The 20,692-nt window shown below is 37.9% G+C and overlaps 1 protein-coding gene across 7 annotated transcripts in view; it reads right to left on the bottom strand.

The window, feature by feature from the left end:
* Positions 1-12,661, bottom strand: part of PDLIM5 (PDZ and LIM domain 5) — a 234,233-nt gene extending 221,572 nt beyond the window's left edge. For 3 of the 7 annotated variants that reach the window (XM_027544047.1, XM_027544044.1, XM_027544051.1), the window contains exons 1-2: positions 12,543-12,650; positions 8,983-9,120 (exon numbers count right to left, since the gene is read on the bottom strand). In XM_027544047.1, the coding sequence (XP_027399848.1) occupies positions 8,983-9,078 (96 nt within the window). In that variant the 5' untranslated portion in view covers positions 9,079-9,120; positions 12,543-12,650. Of the gene's footprint in view, positions 1-8,982; positions 9,121-12,542 lie in introns of all 7 variants that reach the window. The other 4 variants (XM_027544052.1, XM_027544043.1, XM_027544046.1 and 1 more) reach the window with 4 other exon arrangements.
* Positions 12,662-20,692: the final 8,031 nt, after the last annotated feature.

The following is a 20,692-nucleotide window of genomic DNA, read 5'->3' on the forward strand; positions in this document are numbered from 1 at the left end:
CATATTCATTATTATTTAACAGAGGAAAGAAAGGAGACCCAGTGAGTTGCAGCAGTCAAACATTCCAAACAGCACCTGGTATAAAATGTGCCTTAATGGATGGGCAGGGCTTCAGAGCTCAGAAACAAAGGTATTGTGCATGAAGAACAAAGAGACTAAGGACTTCAGGGTTCAAAATATTCTGGACTATAAACTCAGTTCTGTTAAATGGGCCCACTGACATGCAGCCTAAATGGTAGGCAGAGGAGTTGAGGAATAAGTAACAGGAAGCCCTGCAGTTCTTAAATAGGGCAGTGATACATTAAATGCAGGATTTCAGAATTCCTGCCTGGGCAAGATGCCAGCCTGAAGATGAGGAAGAGCCTAGGGGGGAACAAGCCAGTGATGAAGTTTAGAAACACCTTTGTCTGCGAAACTATCAAAATGCCACTCCGAGAACTGGATATCAACTAACTAGAGTCTTCCAGAATGAATAAAGGTACATATAAACAGAAATGTCTAACTTAAAAAGATCAAAAGAACCATTCCTAGAATATTTTGGAAGTCAGCACCATGGAGATACTTCAGGAGAATGTCCACAGTCATGAAAATTACATGTGTAACAATGCTTGTATTTAACTTCTCTCTCCAGAACATCTATTTCTAAGGTTTGCTAGTTAAGGAATAATGCATTTGCTTTCTAAAGGATATCTGTCCTCCAGTATCTTAAGAAGAAAATATTTTCAGAATATATGCACAACCTCCTCTAGCTAGCATTTTACAACCTGACTAAACTTTTAAATTTCACCATCTCTAAAAGTTAATATCTCAGAAATCATTAAAGAAATACTGGTTTAACAACTGGATACTTAATGGAACCAATCACAACGCTTAAGCCCCTGACAGAATCAACAGTAAATGGAATTCAGTTATTACTACCATTTAAAAAAAAAAACACAAACTTTCTTTTGGTAAATCAAATTTCACCCAAGATAATTATCACGAAGAGCAGTGATCACTGTTAAATCAATTTCTGAATCCTAGGGAAACGGTTAACAAGTCGCAGAATTCAAATAACAAATGGTGCACATTCTTCTGTAGTTCCCAACCCTTCTCATCATATTTAAAATTTTGCAGCAACAGACTAAAAGGAAATTCCTACTTCCCTCAACTTTAAGCACATAAAATACAAACAGCCCTGGCATCCCGACCCTTCTTGTCATCAAGGTTACCAGCACTTATATTCTCTGCTGCTTCACTCAGGTAAAACAAAGAAATGCACTGTGCCACATGCTAGAATGCCTTCACGATGCCTGACTCACTAGGCCATGAGACATTAGAAGCTGTTGGGACCTGTTATACTCCACTGGCTAATAAAGGCTGATATGCAAACAGTGAGGGTCCTAAGGCTGAATTTTACTATGTCCAAGGACCAGGCCAAAAACCTCATTATGGTCAGTCTCTCTGTCACATCCTTTGAAGGGAGATCGAGAAGAGTAGGATTTGATATTACACAATATATCAAGCTACTGGAAAAACTCCAAAGTAACAACCTGAAATCTATTAAATGTAATTTGCTTAATTTTTTAGAAAGTCTATCACAGGGCACTATGCCAAAAACTATTTCACAAAAGACAAAAAACTATTTCACCATATATTTGGAAGTAATATGTTAACAGAGAGGGGAAATTCATTTGGAAATAGGAAGCAAATGATAAGAGGATAATTATTCATCCGAGCTCTAAATGAAAAAATTCAAACAAACAGCGTCCCTCCAAAGTTAATGAAATAATTTAAAGAAAACCAGGACATTTTCATTCTGTATATTCTCACACAAATGGGGGAAAAAATGAGCCACTTTAAAAACATACAGAATCCTCTGTAGAATACTAGTGATTAAGCTCTGTAAAAAAGGAGAACGATGGAAATAGGCCCATCTGATTGGAAAAGATCAAAGTCTGTCAAAACATGTGCTAGCACAGGTATGAGGAAACTGGCATTCTCATTTTGTGGGGAGGAGTGTCTCCACAGAGATACTTGGCAGTATCAATGAAAATGTAGACAACCTTTGACTCAGCAATCCCATTTCTAGGAATCTATCTCACAGATGTACTCATATATGTGCCTAAAATAAATATAGATACAGATACAAAAATTACACCACAGTATCACTAAAAGAAAAAGATTAGAAACAACCAAATTGTCCATCCATAGGAACTGGCTAAATAAATTATGATAAATCCAAATACAGTGCAGCTATACAAAAAGAATGAAGCCATAGTTACTGATTTGGGGTTAAGTTAAAAAAGGCAAAATGCCAAAAAAAAAGGACACTATTTGTGTTGACAAGGAGGGTAGAGAGGGTATCTATGTACTTTCACACATCTGTGTAGACTACCCCTGACACTACACACACGAAACTGCGAACACCGGGGGCTTGCAGGCAAAGGGAACGAATGACAGGGCAACAGGCGCTCTTTCCTCTAAACTCTAACGAGTCCTTGGACTTTCAACTCACATGAATGTCTTACCTAAAGAAAAGCATAAACTAAACTTTAAAAGGGAGGAAAGAGTGAAGGGTTAAGATTTCTTGAGTACCATATTTGACCCAGTAAATAACTGTTCCCACTGTGACCTTTCTAAAACTGCCTGTTTCTTTGCACTTCCCTTCTGACTTGTTCTTTTTCATTTCGTCCCGTCAAGTTTCCCAGCTCATTTCATCCCCCTGCATTTAAGCTGGACAGGGACACCTGCTGCAACTGCTTAGACTCTACTGGGCGGACTAAGTGCCAGTGGGGTTGAGGAACTTGTTCCAGTAATTATCACACAAAACGGGTAACAATAAGCTGTAAAAGAAAACTGAGTATTGACAGATGAAAGATAACTCCAATTAAGCCACAAGAAAGAAATGATAAAAATGTGACAAAAAATAGGGAACTGATAATTTGAGAGATTCCATTTTAATACTATAAAAAATTCTTCCAAATCTGACTTTAAACACTCATTCAATATTGTCTGTTCTGTCCATAGCTAAATATTTTATTACCTTTAAAAAAAAGTCTGTGCTACAAAAGTGATTTTCCTACTCTGTAATTAAAACACAAATCTGAATTCCCAGCAGGGCTATACAGTGACTCTGTACCCAGAATACCCAAATGAGGGACCACCGTGGTCACTGCTCATTACTTTCTTAAACTGGCGTTTTCTTTTCAGTCCCATTATTGTGTCATTTATTTGCAAATCCACACATATATTAGTATTTCACATGTGAGGATCTTGTTTTGTGAAGTTTTATATGATATAAAACTTCACAAGTATTAAATATTTTAATACTTCACAATTAAAGTATTAAAACTTCAATGAAGTATTTCTTCATCTTAAAAATTCAAAGGCCTAGAGTCTCACCTCCTAAAGCTGAAATGCAACTATCTCTTCTAAGATGCCAAAGAAGCAATCCCTTGTCAGCGAGAGCTATGGGTGTTTCTAGATTAATAAAGTCGTATCAGATTTCTCTTCTGTGAAGTTGTAGCTGCGGGGAAAGGTCATGAAGGGCCTTGCAGTACACGGGAATCTGGGTAAGAACTACTACAAACAGGATGTTTCAGACAAAGGTATCTGGTTAACTGTATATTCACACTGCAGCCTAATCAGCAACCATCATAAAGACAAGCTCTCTGCATTGAAAATTCTCAAAAATGACTGAAAATGAGTCTATAGGCTTTGGTTATTCTCAGTTTAAGTAAGTAAATATTAGCCCTAACTCAAGAGTAAATGAGTATCTTGTATGAAAATCTCCTTTACTTAGGTCTAAAGTGCTATTCTTACTTGATTCAATCTCTACAATATTGTTTCTTCCATCAGATACAAAAATCCTGCATAGCAGTAAAATTCCTATGTTAACAAATAACTTTCTAAAATGCCCAATATTCATTAAAAACTAAAAAAAAAAAAAGCCTTTTTTCTCTAACTACTAACTTAACAATAAAACTGATTTAAGATTTTCATTTTTTTACAAATAACAGACCAGAAAAAATCTTCAGAATTATCTTGAGATTCTTGACCCTCGCAATCACCAATGGCAGAAAACTGCCATGTAGTAAAGGCAAGTCTCTGAGTCTTCCACATAAGGTAATTAATATTTTAAAGCAAAGGGTGAACACACATGTGAAATATACATTATACAGTTAAGCAAGCTAAATTATTAACTTTCTAACTTGGCATAATGACAGGGTAGTTGGAAGGGAATGTAAAAGAAAATACTCAACAGCTTAAAATTAACAATGGACCCATTTATTCAAGGTAGGATGGTTCTCTCGTTTCAGCTTGAGGACTGTAAGTCTCTTTCTACCCGCCTCTTGGAGGGAACTCTGCAGCTGGCCTGTCTGGAGAATCACTCAGCTTTATTCACAGTTTCACCCAGAATCAAGCAATAGCAAAATAAGTCTTCATTTTCACTGGCACTGAAAACCATCACAGAGAAACACTTACTCTGAGGTGTTCAAAGTTCATCCTTCAAGGACCAATTCAATTAATTTCTCCTGTAGGTAATTTCTCTACCCTAAACAAACACAAAAGGTCTGTGTCCACTGAAACCAAGAAACACTTATCTGTATCTCTGTCATTTCATCAAACACTGTCTTGTGACAGGTCTTATGACACTGTCTAGTACTCTATTTTTCTCCCCAGCTTTGTATTCCCCAATACTTTGTCTCTTCCTCTATGGCTTCCACGAAATGTCCCTTTAACTACTGAATGAATGAATTCACAGCAAAGCATTTTCACTGTTCTTTCTCTGTTCTATGTATCAATAATACTTCTAAACAGGGCTCCATACTCCAAGAAATGATACATTTCTTCTGCTTTTCAAAACCAACTAAAATCCTATCTGACCTGGTGACAACTGATCCTCCTCTAACTCTTGGAATCAAAATCTCTATTATTTGGGTATTGAAATGTCTGACCTCATTTTATCTGCTAAAGAAACACCATAGATGTGTTTATAAAGAATTGGGAGATAACCTTCAGGAAATCCAAATATTGAGAGTTAAGGGAAAATTCTAATATCATGTATCAGAAAATAACATAAGCAGAGTGTTGGATTTTAGGATGCTGCAGTTAAAATGTTATTCACAAATACACTATATTTCTTTTAATTCCATGGTGAGGGTCATCAACTTGCCAAAATACAGCCTTGAATTGTGCAACAAGTCTCCTATTTCTTCTTATAAAATATATTGGCAAAGACCAACAAACCCACACTGCTACAATGAAACCATCCCTACATTCCATGGCTTCAAGGCAATTTCATAAATATAGGGTCATAAAAAGACAGCCTACAAACTTCAGTAGCCGACACACCACTTTAAGGATAGGAAGTTGAAGACAATGATATGTAATCAGGCAGTTACAGCAATTTGAGGATCTTTTCAAAAAGTTTGCAAGAATTACCAATCCTACCTTAGAAACCTACCAACTAAAGAAGTATGCAAAACTCATACAAAAGAGATGGAAAACAAAATCTGAGCATAATGCTAAAATTTTATAGTTTTTATGCTTTAAGAAACAAGTCATAGTCAATATATTCCTACACTGATTAACAACAAAATCTTAAGGAAACAGAATGTTCAAGTCCCAGCCAATGACTTCTTTATCTCAAATACATTTGATATCTGAGTTCCAATAGTATAAGGAAACCATAAATAGCACTTTGAAGTACAAGACAATAATACATGACCAGAGGAAAAACTGTAGACTTTTGAACTCTATATAGATGTAGGTTCCTAGCTAAGCACAAACTTGTACATTTTTTCCTTTTTCAATTTCAACAGACAGTAAATTTACAAACATGCAACTGTTCCCTACAGTCATGGTGGATTTGATGTTTCAAGTCTCCAAATAATTTTTTCTTTTTAATTTCATATTATTGTAAAAGATAACTGAGCAATTATCACACCAGACCTTGTTAAGAATTCCATACACATTATCCAAATAAGAGAATCACTAAATTATATGTTTTAAGGCATGCTTTCAGGTTTTAATTGCTTCTTGATAGTATTAATTAAATAATCTGGTGACTACTGAAATACATCCCGATAATTTTACATAATGAAGGCAGAATAAATATAACCAGAGAACTAATTAAGATGAAGTATAATATTAATCATCTTACTACCACAATATAAATTAGTTATTAGGCACCCATGTTTATTAGGCAATGTTACTGCACATGTTTAAACTTAACCACACAAGGGGTTAAAAATAACTACAATGAAAGGCCAACAGCCTAACAGCAAAGTTGCGCCAACATTCCCTCTCCTCCCCCTCCCCCTCCATCCTCTCCAGTCCAGAATGAATTGCATGCCCCACTGCACAAGACCCAAAAAGGTCACAGGAGATGGCAGAGACTTTTGTAAGAGAACAGAAATAACTCAGCAGCTTTGTTACCATAGTCTCTTTTAATCAGTATGTTCAAAACCCTTTAATTAGCACTCTGTCTACACAAGGAAAGCATTTCTTCTGTGCCAAGAGAGGGCACATATGTATATACACAGCGTTCTGTTACAGCAGCATCACAACATGGAGCTCAGACTGTCTGCCAGAAGACAAGCACAGACAACTGTTTTAAAGGAATGGCACCACAATATCTACATACTCCATTTGCATTTCCATAATCAAACAACAAAGTATGTTCCACTAGGTGTTCATTTGTCTCCGGATTTTTTTTAGCGAAAAATGGGAGTATTTAAACAACAATTTTCTTTAGTCCATTATCACAAAGGAGGATATTCAAAAGTAATATAGAATGATGTTAACAGAATGTGAAAGAAGACAATATTCAAATATTGTTCCTTTCTGCGTAATAGCTCTTTGGTAGGAGGCAAAAAAACACTGTTCCCCTCAAACAGGAATAAATCACAAGACACATTTTCACAAGGATGTTTTACAGTTAAAATTTCATCCAATCATGCAAAGCCTTAAAACTTGCAGACTGCATTACATACATGTGTTTCCTTGTAAAACCTGAGTAGCTAAAATCAAGACAGAATTTGGAGATAAAGATAGCTATTTAAAAATTCAAAGCCAAAAAACAAGGAAAACTTCATTAGTAAACTGGATTAAGCATTTTAATTGAGATACACAACTGTTACAAACGTATTTTCAATCTTTTAAAATCAAGTTGTATATAATACTGTAAGAAGCAGTGTGTATATATATACAGTGTGTATTTATACCCAAGTAGGCGTGCTGCGATTCATGGGGTCGCAAAGAGTCGGACACAACTAAGCGACTGAACTGAACTGAACTGAACTGAACATATATAATTAAACCAAAAAGTAATCCTCTAAATATTTAACTAGAGAAAGAATCTACCTAAATTTATGATAAAGCTTATTGAGCAGGCAGCAGAGTATACCTGCTTGAAAGCCAGCTCTTCCACGTTAGCCACAGGAGCTCACAGCACAGTTCTATATAATGAGAATAATACCACTATGTCACAGCCTGGTGTGAGAATTACCTAAGATGAGGAAGGTAAAGAACTTGGCAAAAGTCCAAAAGTTTGCTGGTAATGTTTTTTGGGGGATAGGTTTTTTCACGTATTGCACAAAAGTGCAAATTGGCACAACCTATCAAAAATTACATATATAATCATGTATATATGATATCCACTGCAGCATTACTTGTAAAAGTAATACTGGAAACAGTACAAACGCACTTCAATAGGGGATTGCCTAAAAAAATGTTACTTCCCTACAAAAGAATTCTATACATCTGTTAAAAAGAAAAAGAAAAACTCTACATATTAATCAGGAAAATTCTCCACGGTAAGCTGTTGAGGAAAAATGGAATGTGTGGAACAGTGTGTATATTATGCTACCATGCAAATAAAAAGGGAACAGATATTCATATTTATTTGAATATTCAAAAAATCCTTTAAATGTCATACAACTCCTGCTGCTGCTGCTGCTGCTGCTAAGTCACTTCAGTCGTGTCCGACTCTGTTCAACCCCACAGACAGCAGCCCACCAGGCCCCGCCGTCCCTGGGATTCTCCAGGCAAGAACACTGGAGTGGGTTGCCATTTCCTCCTCCAATGCATGAAAGTGAAAAGTGAAAGTGAAGTCTCTCAGTCGTGTCCGACTCTAGCGACCCCATGGACTGCAGCCTATCAGGCTCCTCCGTCCGTGGGATTTTGCAGGCAAGAGTACTGGAGTGGGGTGCCATTGCCTTCTCCTGTCATACAACTAATTAATAGCAAAAATTACCTAGTTGGAGATGAAACTGAAATAGTGCCTGATACCCAGTCCAGCCTCAATAAATGAAAGCTATTATTACTCCCCTCATAAGTATCATTAGCATCATGAAACGTATCTTTACAATATATATACAGAATATATTCAAACTAAATCCATAATGATGTAAACAGTCAAATCACAATTATTCAAAAATTGACTATCTATTCTGTATCATCTTATGGAAAACCCCCAACGAAAATTTTGGCCAACCCAATAGCCCTTCATTTCCTCTTCAAAGGTAAGTAGCTTTTGGCCATTTTACTGTAGGCTATCACCTTCATCAGAGAGCAAGTTGAGGAAATAACACCAAAACAGTTATTTTACCCAATACTGATCAACAGTTTCTAAGAAACAGCTTTTGGAGCTGAAGGTGACAGTGAACACCCCATAGTTACAACCTTCTATTATATATGAAGAGTCTAAGGTCCAGATCAGTGACAGTTCAAAGATCTGGAGTCTGTCCCCCAGTTAAACGCTTTCCATTTTTGTATTAAGAGGGAGGGAAATATGCTTAATTGAAATCAATTATCCAATTTCCTTCCCCAACAGATCCTTTACGACAATTAACTAAATCTGCTCAGATCATATTCCAAAAGCAATTCTATTAAGTAGAGCACAGGACATTCAGAGATTTCAACAACTCAGCCGTGATGTTTCTAGGATTATGCATTGAGTGAACATCTACAACAAAATCTGTAAAGTTTGCTTACACTTGAGATTGTCAAAGGCATGTTGAAATCCTTGCCACCTTGCAGCCGGAAACCCCAGGGAGCTGGGCCAACCAAGGACACACTGTAGTTGCTCATGGTTCTAATGACGCAAAATCCAATCCCTCAAAATGAAAGAAACTGAAAGAAAATCAGATGGTTAACAAAGACGTTTATCTGAAAAGCTATTACATATTTAAATGTATTGAATATAAACCCAACTAAATTATCTTCAGTATTTTGTTTGGGGGGAAAGAGGGGATATGCAGAGTAAGTTTATATTAAGTTCTCATTTCAGTCTAGGAAAAGGAATCTATGAGCTAATATGCAATCTCTAAACTTATGCCAATTTCCATAGTCTAAAAATCCCATATCAGAGTATATTTCTAGACATTTGATCAATCTTACAACTTGCTAGAATACAATTTGTGGCTTCTTGCATACAAACTTTAATTCAAGGTACCTTACAATACTTTGTTTTATATGAAAAAAAGAACAAAACTGTATTTCAGGTTTAATTCAAAATGATTTTCCCCAACCTCTTCTGTCTGCAATTGGCAAGGGTCCATTTCACTTACCTAAATTCTGAGTTATTTTAACATATGAAGAGAACTACAAATGATAGACTCTCATTCATGCTTTCCAAACAATAAATTCTTTAAAATGAGAAGTTGTTTCTTGATGCATAAAAACTATTTTCTCTAATCATAAACTACAACTTGTATTTTCTCATATAGGGACATGGTATTTTCCACACTTAAATTATTCACTTTTCTAACAAAAAACTTAAAAAAAAAATTATTCACTTTTCCTTTAGACAGGCGATGATTGGCAATACTCTGGTGGTGGTGGTTTAGTTGCCAAGTCATGTCCAACTCTTTTGCAATCCCATGGACTGTGTGTAGCCTGCCAGACTCCTCTATCCACAGCATTTTCCAGGCAAGAATACTGGAGTGGGTGGCAATATTCTAGCACAGTGAGATTTGAGTCAGAACCTGCTTTTTGTTTTACATACACACCTCATCAGGCAAAGTGGAGTGAGCATTTACCACACAGTGTATAAGATTGACTAAACATGGTAGGAATATAGGGTTAATCTTATTGCATGAAAGGGAATTAGAGCTTTAGAAAAGAACCAGTGCTTTGATGCTTTCTTTTTTCTATGTTTTGCTCGAAGGGAGCTCAAAATGACTCTCATGGTACCATGTACTTTTATATAACAAAGAAAAACTGAAGGAAAAGAAGTATGATTCAGAGCTTGGTATTGATTGTTATGGTGATTATGTGGGAGAAATTAGGAGGAATAGGGATTTTCTAAAATGTAATACTAAGAAATGTACTATTTTCTTCTTTAAAATATTAATAATATAACAATAAATAATTTAAAACCACATTAAAAAAAAAAGCTGCTTAAGACCCACTTCCTTGGAAAAATCTGTGTTGTTTAACCAAATCATTACCTGTCCTAAAATATTTCATTTTTTTTAACATATTCAAAATTTCTACTCCACACATCAATTAATAGTGGCAGATATAGATATTTGAACAACTGGGAGTATTAAAAGCAGGCAGATTCCATCTTCTCCTATGGGGAAAACGAGGCAAAATTTTCAAGTAAGTCTAAGTTCTTAAAGAAAATTCAGTGAAAATCTGCACTACATCTACCAGAGAAAAAGAGAAAGCTTCTCCCCAAGCATAGTAGTTCACTGAACTACTAGGCAACAAAACTAGTACTAATGTAACAGGCACCAAAAAGATGAAAAGGCCAAACCAGACATCAAACTATTAGATACAGGTGAAAAATAGACATTAAGGAGGTAATAAGGAGCCACAATCCATGGGGTCTCAAGAGCGGGACACGACGGGACTTAGCGACTAAACCACCCAATATACATAATTGCTTTCTCCCTATAATAAAAGCGTTTCTGAGAACTTGTAGAGAAGGACTATTTGGATGATGGCACACAATATTTATCAAAAGTGTATAGAGCCAACAGATATTTCACAGGCAATATGCCCATCCTTTTTTTTTTAATCTTTAACTTTTCCTCAAAAGAAGAACGTGAAAGTTAGGCTCAACTTTCCTAACCCCATTGTTCCCTACAAGAAAATGTATTTAATTCATATATTAATCCATGTACCTGCAACTCTCTTTACTTGGGAGTTCCTTTCCTGCTTTCCCCCATTTGTTATTAAAATCTCTAGAACTGGCAAGTTCACACCCACACTACAGAACCAGTGTCAGTTCATTTCCAGTCGGTGCCGTTTCCCTCCCTTTGCTAGTTTCATGTGACTTGAAATAGAAGTCAAAGCAACAGTTATATTATTGGCCTTTTCCAGGTCTGGTTATTAGTGCCCAAACTCTTCCTAAATTACCAAGGAGGCAGGAAATATTGAGCAGCCTTTCTTCTTTCAAATAAGTAGGAAATGTTGGAACTTCTGTATAGTGTTGGAGTTTCTTTTAGGGAAAGTCCAAACAATGTTTTCGCTCTAGGAAGCTTGGTATTTCCCACACTTCTATCCTAACTTCTTCAGTGAATGGGAAGACTGGAAAGAAGAATTCGTGATGAATTGCTCAGAGATGGGTCTGAAATTAAAGATGTATCTTGAGATTCTTTTTCTCCCCAGATTGAGAGACTGTGGAGGTAGAGTGAAAGAAATAAAGCCACAAGCAGCGGATGAAAGTAGCCGACGAGACAGTTTCCCAGCAGAGAGGTTCACGCCTAGCCCTGTTTGCCAAATAAGGTTCCCGAGCCGGCTGTTTCCGAGGCAGGCGGGTTCCAACGTCCTCGTGGTCAGGAAGGCGGACTTGGGATAGGATCTGGCGATCACACCCTAGACCTGCCCTGCCCAGCGCAGCCACCAATTTTCTTTCCAAGCTCTGCCCTATCCATACGCCCTTCCTTTTTCCACTTATTGTCAAACGAATTAGAGGCACTGCCTAAAAAAGCCCCAGCAAGTACGCAAGCATTAATAAATCTGGCGTTTACGACAGATCTGTTTTTTAAACAAGCTTTATTCCTGGACGCAGATCTGTTTTTTAAACAAACTTTATTCCCCTAACAGGTTACACAATCCTAAATGTTGGGGGGGGGGGGTGTGGAGCGTGAAATAAATGCTTCTCAGTAGAGTGAGCGCAAATAAAAATTAGCCCCGCTTCCTCTCCACACCTCCAGGAGATTGCGCAGGACGCAAGTATCCCCAGACTCCAAGGTGGGTACCCAGACGCGCTCGGCACCCGGATGGTGGCCCGCCCTCGCCCGACTCCTGCGCCCCTGCCTTAGCCGTGCTAGTCCCAGCCCGTCCCCGCTCTAGTGCCCCTTCTCCGGCCTGGAGCCCGCTTCCGCACCGCCGTTTCCCTGGTAGTCCTCTTCCCACGCCACTCTCCACCTCCGCAGATCCGCGTCCAGCAAACACCTGAGAAGCTTCCCAGCGCTAGGCGCACCACCGTCTCTCCCTAAGCAGGACTTCTGGCCAAGCTCTCAGTGCACGGCTATTCCTTCTTTCCCTCCTCCCTACCCAGGTTCCGAGACGCGCATCCCCTGCAGGCAGCGGCCACTCACCTCGGGTGCGGCGCCGCGATGCCTCCGAATCAGACGAGCGCTGACAAGTGACTCGCGGTGCTTGCGCCTTCTCCACGGCCCGCGGGAACTTCCGCCTCCTGGCTCCCGCCCCGCCCCCACCTCCAGCCCCAACACACACACACCGGCCCCGCCCCCGAACCAGGACACACCCCCTCCGCTCCTGGCCACGCCCCGGACCCGCAGAGCTGCGGGGAGCTGAGAGAAGGCTGCGGGTGAACCTAGCTGAGGGCTAACTGCAGCGAGTCGGAGCTGCTGCGGAAAGACAATTGCAGTACGGAGTTTCGGTGGGACCAGTCTTAGGGGGTTTTGAGCAGTACCTGACAATGGTCCGCTCTGCCTGTTTGTTCTGTCGTGGATGCATTTTTCTCTCCAGAAACTGAATTGGCAAGCAGTTGCTTTGGCTAAAAATAGGAGAGGGCTTTGGATAAATCCGTATCTATGCAAGTTCAGCGGCCACTGCCTGGTTTTTTGAGCAAGCTTTATGTGCCCGGAGAAGTGAAGACTTTAAAGTTGACCTGTTAGGAAAGGGAAAATCAGCAACTTTAATATCTAGAAGTTAAATCCTCTAGTCAAACCAGAAGACCGTGTTTAAGAGCAGCGGCCAAAGGTGGTTCAACCATTATAACCTCAGCTTATTTTTCTAAGTCCAGATCAATAGTCCACTTTCCAGTTTCTATAAAGGTGCTTGATTTAGCCCAAGGGATTTATTCATGAGCAAATTTGAATAACGTTCAGTGAACATAAGAGAAAGTAACTTTTAGGCTTGTTTTGAACTGTAAATTGGCTTATAACATGTGAAAAGGACAGTTCTTAACCATGGAACTTGTAAAGCAAGGCTGATGGAGTCCGTGGGTCCCCAAGAAGTGCAAACAAAATTCTAGAGAACACCCAAAACTGCTCTGTCCAAACTGGTAAACACTTATCACATGTAGCTACTGATATTTGAAATTTATTTACTGCGACTGAAGCACTGAATTTTTTGTTTTATGTATGTTTAATTTAAATTTAAAAACTGAAGTAGGGTAACATGCCTCCGTTAAAAACAACTTTGGTGTTTGGATAGGAGTACATTTCTCTTTATCACTGAAAACGTCGTGTCCAAATTGTGCTACAATGGAAATGGATTTTGAAGACTTATTATGACAAATATAATATAAAATGTCATTAATAATTTTATGTTGATTACATGTTGAAGTGGTAAAATTTTTATATTTGTTAAACATGCAATTAAACTTAATTTTGCTGTTTTTTAATGTGGATACTAAGATATTTTGAATTACCAATGTTGACTGACATTATTATATATTCATTGGACAGCACTAGTCCATAGTTTTCATCACATTCTCTGGAAGATTATATTGGAGGGAAGGGTTTTCTAGTGTGAAATGGTTTACAGAGTGCTTTAATATTTGTTGTCATGTTTGACATCTCCCTCCCAAAATATATAAATAAATAAACAATAACAATAGCTGCCACTTACAAACACCTACCATACGCTGCTGCTACTGCTACTGCTAAGTCGCTTCAGTCGTGTCCAACTCTGTGCGACCCCATAGACGGCAGCCCGCCAGGCTCCCCGGTCCCTGGGATTCTCCAGGCAAGAACACTGGAGTGGGTTGCCATACGCTAGGCAGTGTTGCCAATGGCACAGGCAACTTGTTAAAACTGTAAAAATTCTTACTACACTTAATAATTCTTCTAATTTTATAAGACAAATGTCATATATATAGTCAAGAAAACTGAGGTTTCAAGAGATTGCAGCTGGTAACACTTCCACAGGGCAATGGCTAGAATTACCCTGTAAGGGTCCTCTCTCTGCTCCTCCTCATCTGTTTGCTGCTAATACAATTAATTTGATCCTGAATGAAACCAGGTTGACTAAAGACATCAAGAAATGCAGACAATGTGTAGAGGTATCACTATAAGATAAGCATCTTGAGACGGTGAAGAGCTGGGAGTGTTACCTACCTATGCAAATCAGTGTTAGCCTATAGATAGCCTACCTCTGAATCCTCTTTCTCCTCCTACCACAGTTTAAAGTCTGGGGTGTTGTGGAAATGAACCAAATTCAAGTAGAATACATAGGCTGATATTTATCCAAGTGTTCTCCAAAGTGCCAACTGCATCAAAATGGCACAGGCAACTTGTTAAAACTGGCCTCCAGACCCAGGATCCTTGCCAGTGGGCCCCAAGAGTCTGTTTTTTTTCACAAACAAAAAATTTTTCGTGAAATGATTACCTGGATGTTTTTTTTTCATATCCAGGTAGTCATTCAACTATAATACTTAAAAATCACTTCCCTAGAAATATCCCTGTACACCCAATTTACTGTAAACTGTGCTTTGGTGATAACCATGCACCCCAGATAGCAACTCATCACAGTTTCTTCATTTTAAAAGAAATAATTATAAATTACATTTTGAAGTTATCATGAGAAGTAGAGATTATATATATATACTACATATACATATTATATATATAAACTATATACACACATATATAAACTGCATATATATACAGCATGCTTGGCATCAAGAAAGTGTTAAATAACTGGTAACTATATAAAACTTTCCTGACTGACTAGATTTTATGTATCACAAAAGATAAATAGAGAACTTTAGCATTTATTATGCATATACTATTTCTTGCCTTATGTATATTATTTAATACTTACAACCATATAGTTATTTTTTTCAAAGAAAGAAAGTTGGAGATTCAGAATAACCAAGGGCACACAACTAATTAGTGAAAGAAGTAGAGCAGAGGGGTCTGACTTGAAAAACTATGTCCTTTTCATCTCAACACACTGCATCTCAGTAAATTCAGTAAACCATCCAACTTAAAGACCAGAGAAAGAAGATGGAAAACTATAGCAACTAACACTGTTGAGGGCCATAGAGGCGTAATCTGTAGCAAATTATGGTAGCGCCACCTGGGAAGCCCTGAATAAAGGCTGAATTACTTTTAAATAAAAGAAGGCAAAACTCCTGAACCGCATCTGGTAGGGCATGTGCCTTAATTTGTTTTAGAATGAATTGACACTGAGCCATCCCAACTCCCCTTTTCTGTCTCCCTCATGACTAACATCTATGAAATGGTTGGTCATGGTTTGGAGGACAGTCCATGACTACAGACTACAGGAAGATTACTGAACCATTGGGAAATCAGACCAATGTCCTTAACCGCATTAACACTGTGGGCTAAGCAATGAAGCACTCACCACACACACACACAAAAAATATTAACAGCCTCACTCTTTCAAAACCAGTACACAAAAAGCTAAAATTAGAAAAGGAAATTAGATCAAAAGATGAATTTAGCAGGAAGAGTTTTTAAGAATATTCCATCTGAACACAGTATTTACCTCCATGTATAAATGTTTGCTCTAACATTTTAATTATCCAATATATGACTCAGAATTCCTCTTGCAGTACTTCAAAAATAACAGAAACTTTAAATTACAAGATGGCATGGCCGTGATGAGTTTTTATAGTTGCACCCCATAAAGTGCCAGTATTTAAAAAATTCCTATATTACTCTAAGTCAATTTATCTTCTAAGTCCTAATTCTGAAAGGTAAATAAACCACTCATAGGTATGAGTATTTAATGTTTAAAATCTGGGATGGAGAGGAAGTATTAACTATTCTAATACCTAAAGAAACATTGGGTAATCTAGGGAGAGAGGCATACTGTCTTCTAAAGCTTACTACAGAGCCCTGGGAGAAGGGCCAGAACTAAAACAGCCACAGAGAGTGGAAAGAAGTTAATGGATGAGAAGGACTCTAAGAACTCTAATATCCATGAAGCTTAGGTAACTGAGTAAACATGTGCTTGAGGAAGATGTTATAAACAAGTTTAAACTTTTTAAAAATAGCTCCCAAGTTTCAAGTCTGGGTTCGGGGGGTAGTATTAATAACTTACTGATTAATGAAGGAAGAGTGGCCAAGTTTGTGAAGTGACTATGCATTTCACTGACAATTTGCCGTAAGCAAAAAGATCCAATTGCTCAATGAAGGGTATCAATAAGAAGAGTAGATAGTAAGCATACTGAAAAAAGTACTCAGGAGCTTCAAGTTTGAGATTTCAAAAGGGGAGGAATAGTCCTCATGATCAGATCCAGGTTTAGCTAGTCTGAGGTTTTGCCCAGAGAAAATCAATTCTTTGAGGAGTCTGGAGTAGTCAGAAAGATAAACCAATATGTGATTTGGAGATAAATGAGAAAAAAACATGTAGGTCAATCACTGAAAAAACTTAATATCTGGGGATGTCCCTGGTGGTCCAGTGGTTAAGAATCTGCCATCCAAGGCAGGCGGTGCAGGTTTGATCCCTGGCATGGAGTCACGAAAAGTCGGACAGGACTGAGCAACTTCACTTTCACTTTCCACTTTCATGCGTTGGAGAAGGAAATGGCAACCCACTCCAGTGTTCTTGCCTGGAGAATCTCAGGGACTCGGGAGCCTGGTGGGCTGCCATCTATGGGGTCGCACAGAGTCGGACATGACTGAAGCGACTTAGCCCAGCAGCAGCAGCAGCAGGGAAGGTAAGATCCCACATGCCAGAGAGCAACTAATCCTGCGTGCTGCAACTAAAAGATCCCACATAGCGCAACAGAGATCCAATGCAGCCAAAATTAAAAACAACAACAACAACAAAACAAACTTGGTGTCTGAAGAAAACATTATTTGAAGAAAGTCAAGAAAGTAAGAAATGGGCCTGGAGCATAGCTTCCCAATTAGTTGGTAGTGCCAAGAAAACAATCTCCCCAGCCTGGGAGGCAAGACCTTATTCATTTTCCTGTTTCCAAATTTACATTCATGTAAAACGATTAAAACGCAGTGTGTTAGGAAACCAAAAAGAGAGAAATTTAAAAATGGTCAGCTATCCATGTAAAAACATCTCACAGTTTTATACTAAAAAAGTTAAGGAAAATGTGAAGAAAGAAAATTTAGATTTTATTTATAAAATAAATAATTAAAAGATGCTTACTCCTTGGAAGGAAAATTATGACCAACCTAGATAGCATATTCAAAAGGAGAGACATTACTTTGCCAACAAAGGTCCGTCTAGTCAAGGAGAGTTGGACTGTGAAGAAGGCTGAGTGCCGAAGAATTGATGCTTTTGAACTGTGGTGTTGGAGAAGACTCTTGAGAGTCCCTTGGACTGCAAGGAGATCAAACCAGTCCATTCTGAAGGAGATCAGCCCTGGGATTTCTTTGAAAGGAACGATGCTAAAGCTGAAACTCCAGTACTTTGGCCACCTCATGTGAAGAGTTGACTCTTTGGAAAAGACTCTGATGCTGGGAGGGATTGGGGGCAAGAGGAGAAGGGGATGACAGAGGATGAGATGGCTGGATGGCATCACTGACTCGATGGATGTGAGTCTGGGTGAACTCCGGGAGTTGGTGATGGACAGGGAGGCCTGGCGTGCTGCAATTCATGGGGTCGCAAAGAGTCGGACATGACTGAGCGACTTCACTTTCACTTTTCACTTTCATGCATTGGAGAAGGAAATGGCAGCCCACTCCAGCATTCTTGCCTGGAGAATCCCAGGGACGGGGGAGTGTGGTGGGCTGCCGTCTATGGGGTCACACAGAGTCGGACATGACTGAAGTGACTTAGCAGCAGCAGCAGCAGTGAGAATAAGGCAACTCATATATGTTTTTATAAAACTACATGCATTGACCAAGTTCACCATAAAATATAAGCTTATGTTAGCCCCAAATTAATTTAAATTTAATTGGTTTATAAATCTCAATTTCTTTAAGAAATTGTGGTTTTGTCCCAATCCATCAATGTAATCTTTACTTAGCCTTTAAGTAGTTTTTCACATTATCTGGGTTTAGAATTTCTCAGGCTTTTCCATGTGTCTCTCCGTCAATGGTAGAGCTATGAAGACATAATTATTAATAAGACTAGTATACAAATAAGGTCATTTAAGCAAATGGTATTTGGATTGGAAAGATCCTTGGGGAAAATCTAATTCTAACAAGCTTTATTTACAGTAAAATCTCTCCACCCAAAAGACAGTACCTCTACTAAATGTTTTTAAAATTCATTTACATACTCTGGGAATAGCAAAGAAACTAATATTTTCATTGGAAGATATCCACATGTGTAGTCATAGTGGAATGTATTAAGGCATGTCATTCCCAGCCAAAGTGTAAGAGATGCTGAAAAGAATGATGAATCAATTCATCAAAAATCCGATTATAGCTTAGAATTATTTTTAAGATATAGAAAGATATGAAGAAACAAATATGGATCAATAACATAAACCAAAACTATACTTAACTCTACCGAAGGTGTGATACATATCACATCAAATTCAGCCAGCATGTAATGTGCATACATTTATTGGCATTTAATTTCATTAAACTAATTCTGGGAAATTCCTCAAAGCCATTTTCTGCCAGCTATGAAAAGGTTAACTAATGAAGAAAGTGAACAGGATGTATTTTTTTAATCTATGAGATGTGAAAATGGAATCTTTAAATATTGTCATAATCTCATTATTTCATATGACAGCATATTTTTAAATTATTCTTTAGCCAAAGTTTGATGCTTGCTCCTTCTCACAATTTAAAAACTTTAACAAAATAACTGTAGTTTTTTGATAATAACAAAATCCATCCATTTTTACTTGAATATTATTACCTTAGACATTAAATCTTACATTTTAAAATTTATAGAAAAAGTCTAGATATGAATGCTATCAATGGTTACCTCTGAGTAGTGAAACTCTTTATAATTTTATTTTACTCATATTCACTTTTTTACTTTTAAATTCTTTTCTGAAAACAGTTTACATTTATATTAAAGGCTTTCCTAGTGGCTCAGATGGTAAAGAATCTGCCTGCAGTGCCGGAGACCCAGGTTCAATCCTGGAGAAGGGAATGGCTACCCACGCCAGTATTCTTGCCTGGAGAATCCCATGGACAGAGGAGCCTGGCGGGCAACAATCCATGGCATGGCAAAAATTTGGACATGACTGAGCAACTAACACTTCTATAATAAACTGAAATTAAGAGTAATGATTTTTATATACATTATTATACATAACACTGACATATACATTAGTACACATTGTTCATACACATTGTTATAAGTATAGAAACATTGTGTTAATACACATAACATTGTCACATACATTTGTTATATATACATAACAAATGTCTTTTTTTTTTTCTTGTACAGGTTGTTGTTTAGTCACTGAGACTCTTTGTGACCCCATGGTCTGTAGCCCTCAAGGCTCCTCTGTCCATGGGATTTCCCAGGCAAGAATACTGGAGTGGGTTGTCATTTCCTTCTCCAGGAACAAATGTCTTTGAAAAATATTTAAATTATGAGTAATAATTCTTACTTATAAAATACTTACTAGTAGCTATATGGGCTTCTGTCATAGCTCAGTTGGTAAAGAATCTGCCTGCAATGCAGGAGACCCAGGTTCAATTCCTGGGTTGGGAAGATCTGCTGGAGAAGGGATAGGCTACCCACTCCAGTATTCTTGGGCTTCCCTGGTGGCTCAGCTGGTAAAGAATCCGCCTGAAATGTGGGAAGCCTGGGTTCAATCCCTGAGTTGGGAAGATCCCCTGGAGAAGGGAAAGGCTACCTACTCCAGTATTCTGGCCTGGCAAATCCTTGGGGCCACAAAGAGTCAGACACGACTGAGCAACTTTCACTTTCTGTGGCTAGACACTCTTCTGAATCCTTTTTACATATTTCATCCTCAGAGCAGAGCTAAATTTTGAGACCAAAACTTTGGCTATAGAGCATATGTACTTAACTAAAATAAGTGGGTACTTTTACAGAGTATATTGTGATAATTTGTATCTCTGAAAATTCTTTTCAACAAGTCCGATTCAGCTCAATATGGGTCTAATTCAATTGTAAACTTGATGATTTTTATGTTTTTGTATAACTAAGAATTAGGTGAATAAGCTAAAATAAAATTAAAAGATTGATTGAAATAAAAAACACTTCAGGATTAAGAGATAAACCTTTAAATTTGATCATAGGAAAAATGTTCTTCAAATATTTTAGTCTGAAACCATTATTTCTATTGAGTCATAGCTTTCCCTACAGAAAAGGGCCTCATAATAATAATATATCTTTTAGTATGTGAAAAAGA

Source organism: Bos indicus x Bos taurus, chromosome 6 (assembly GCF_003369695.1).
Source record: "Bos indicus x Bos taurus breed Angus x Brahman F1 hybrid chromosome 6, Bos_hybrid_MaternalHap_v2.0, whole genome shotgun sequence".
NCBI lineage: Eukaryota > Metazoa > Chordata > Mammalia > Artiodactyla > Bovidae > Bos > Bos indicus x Bos taurus.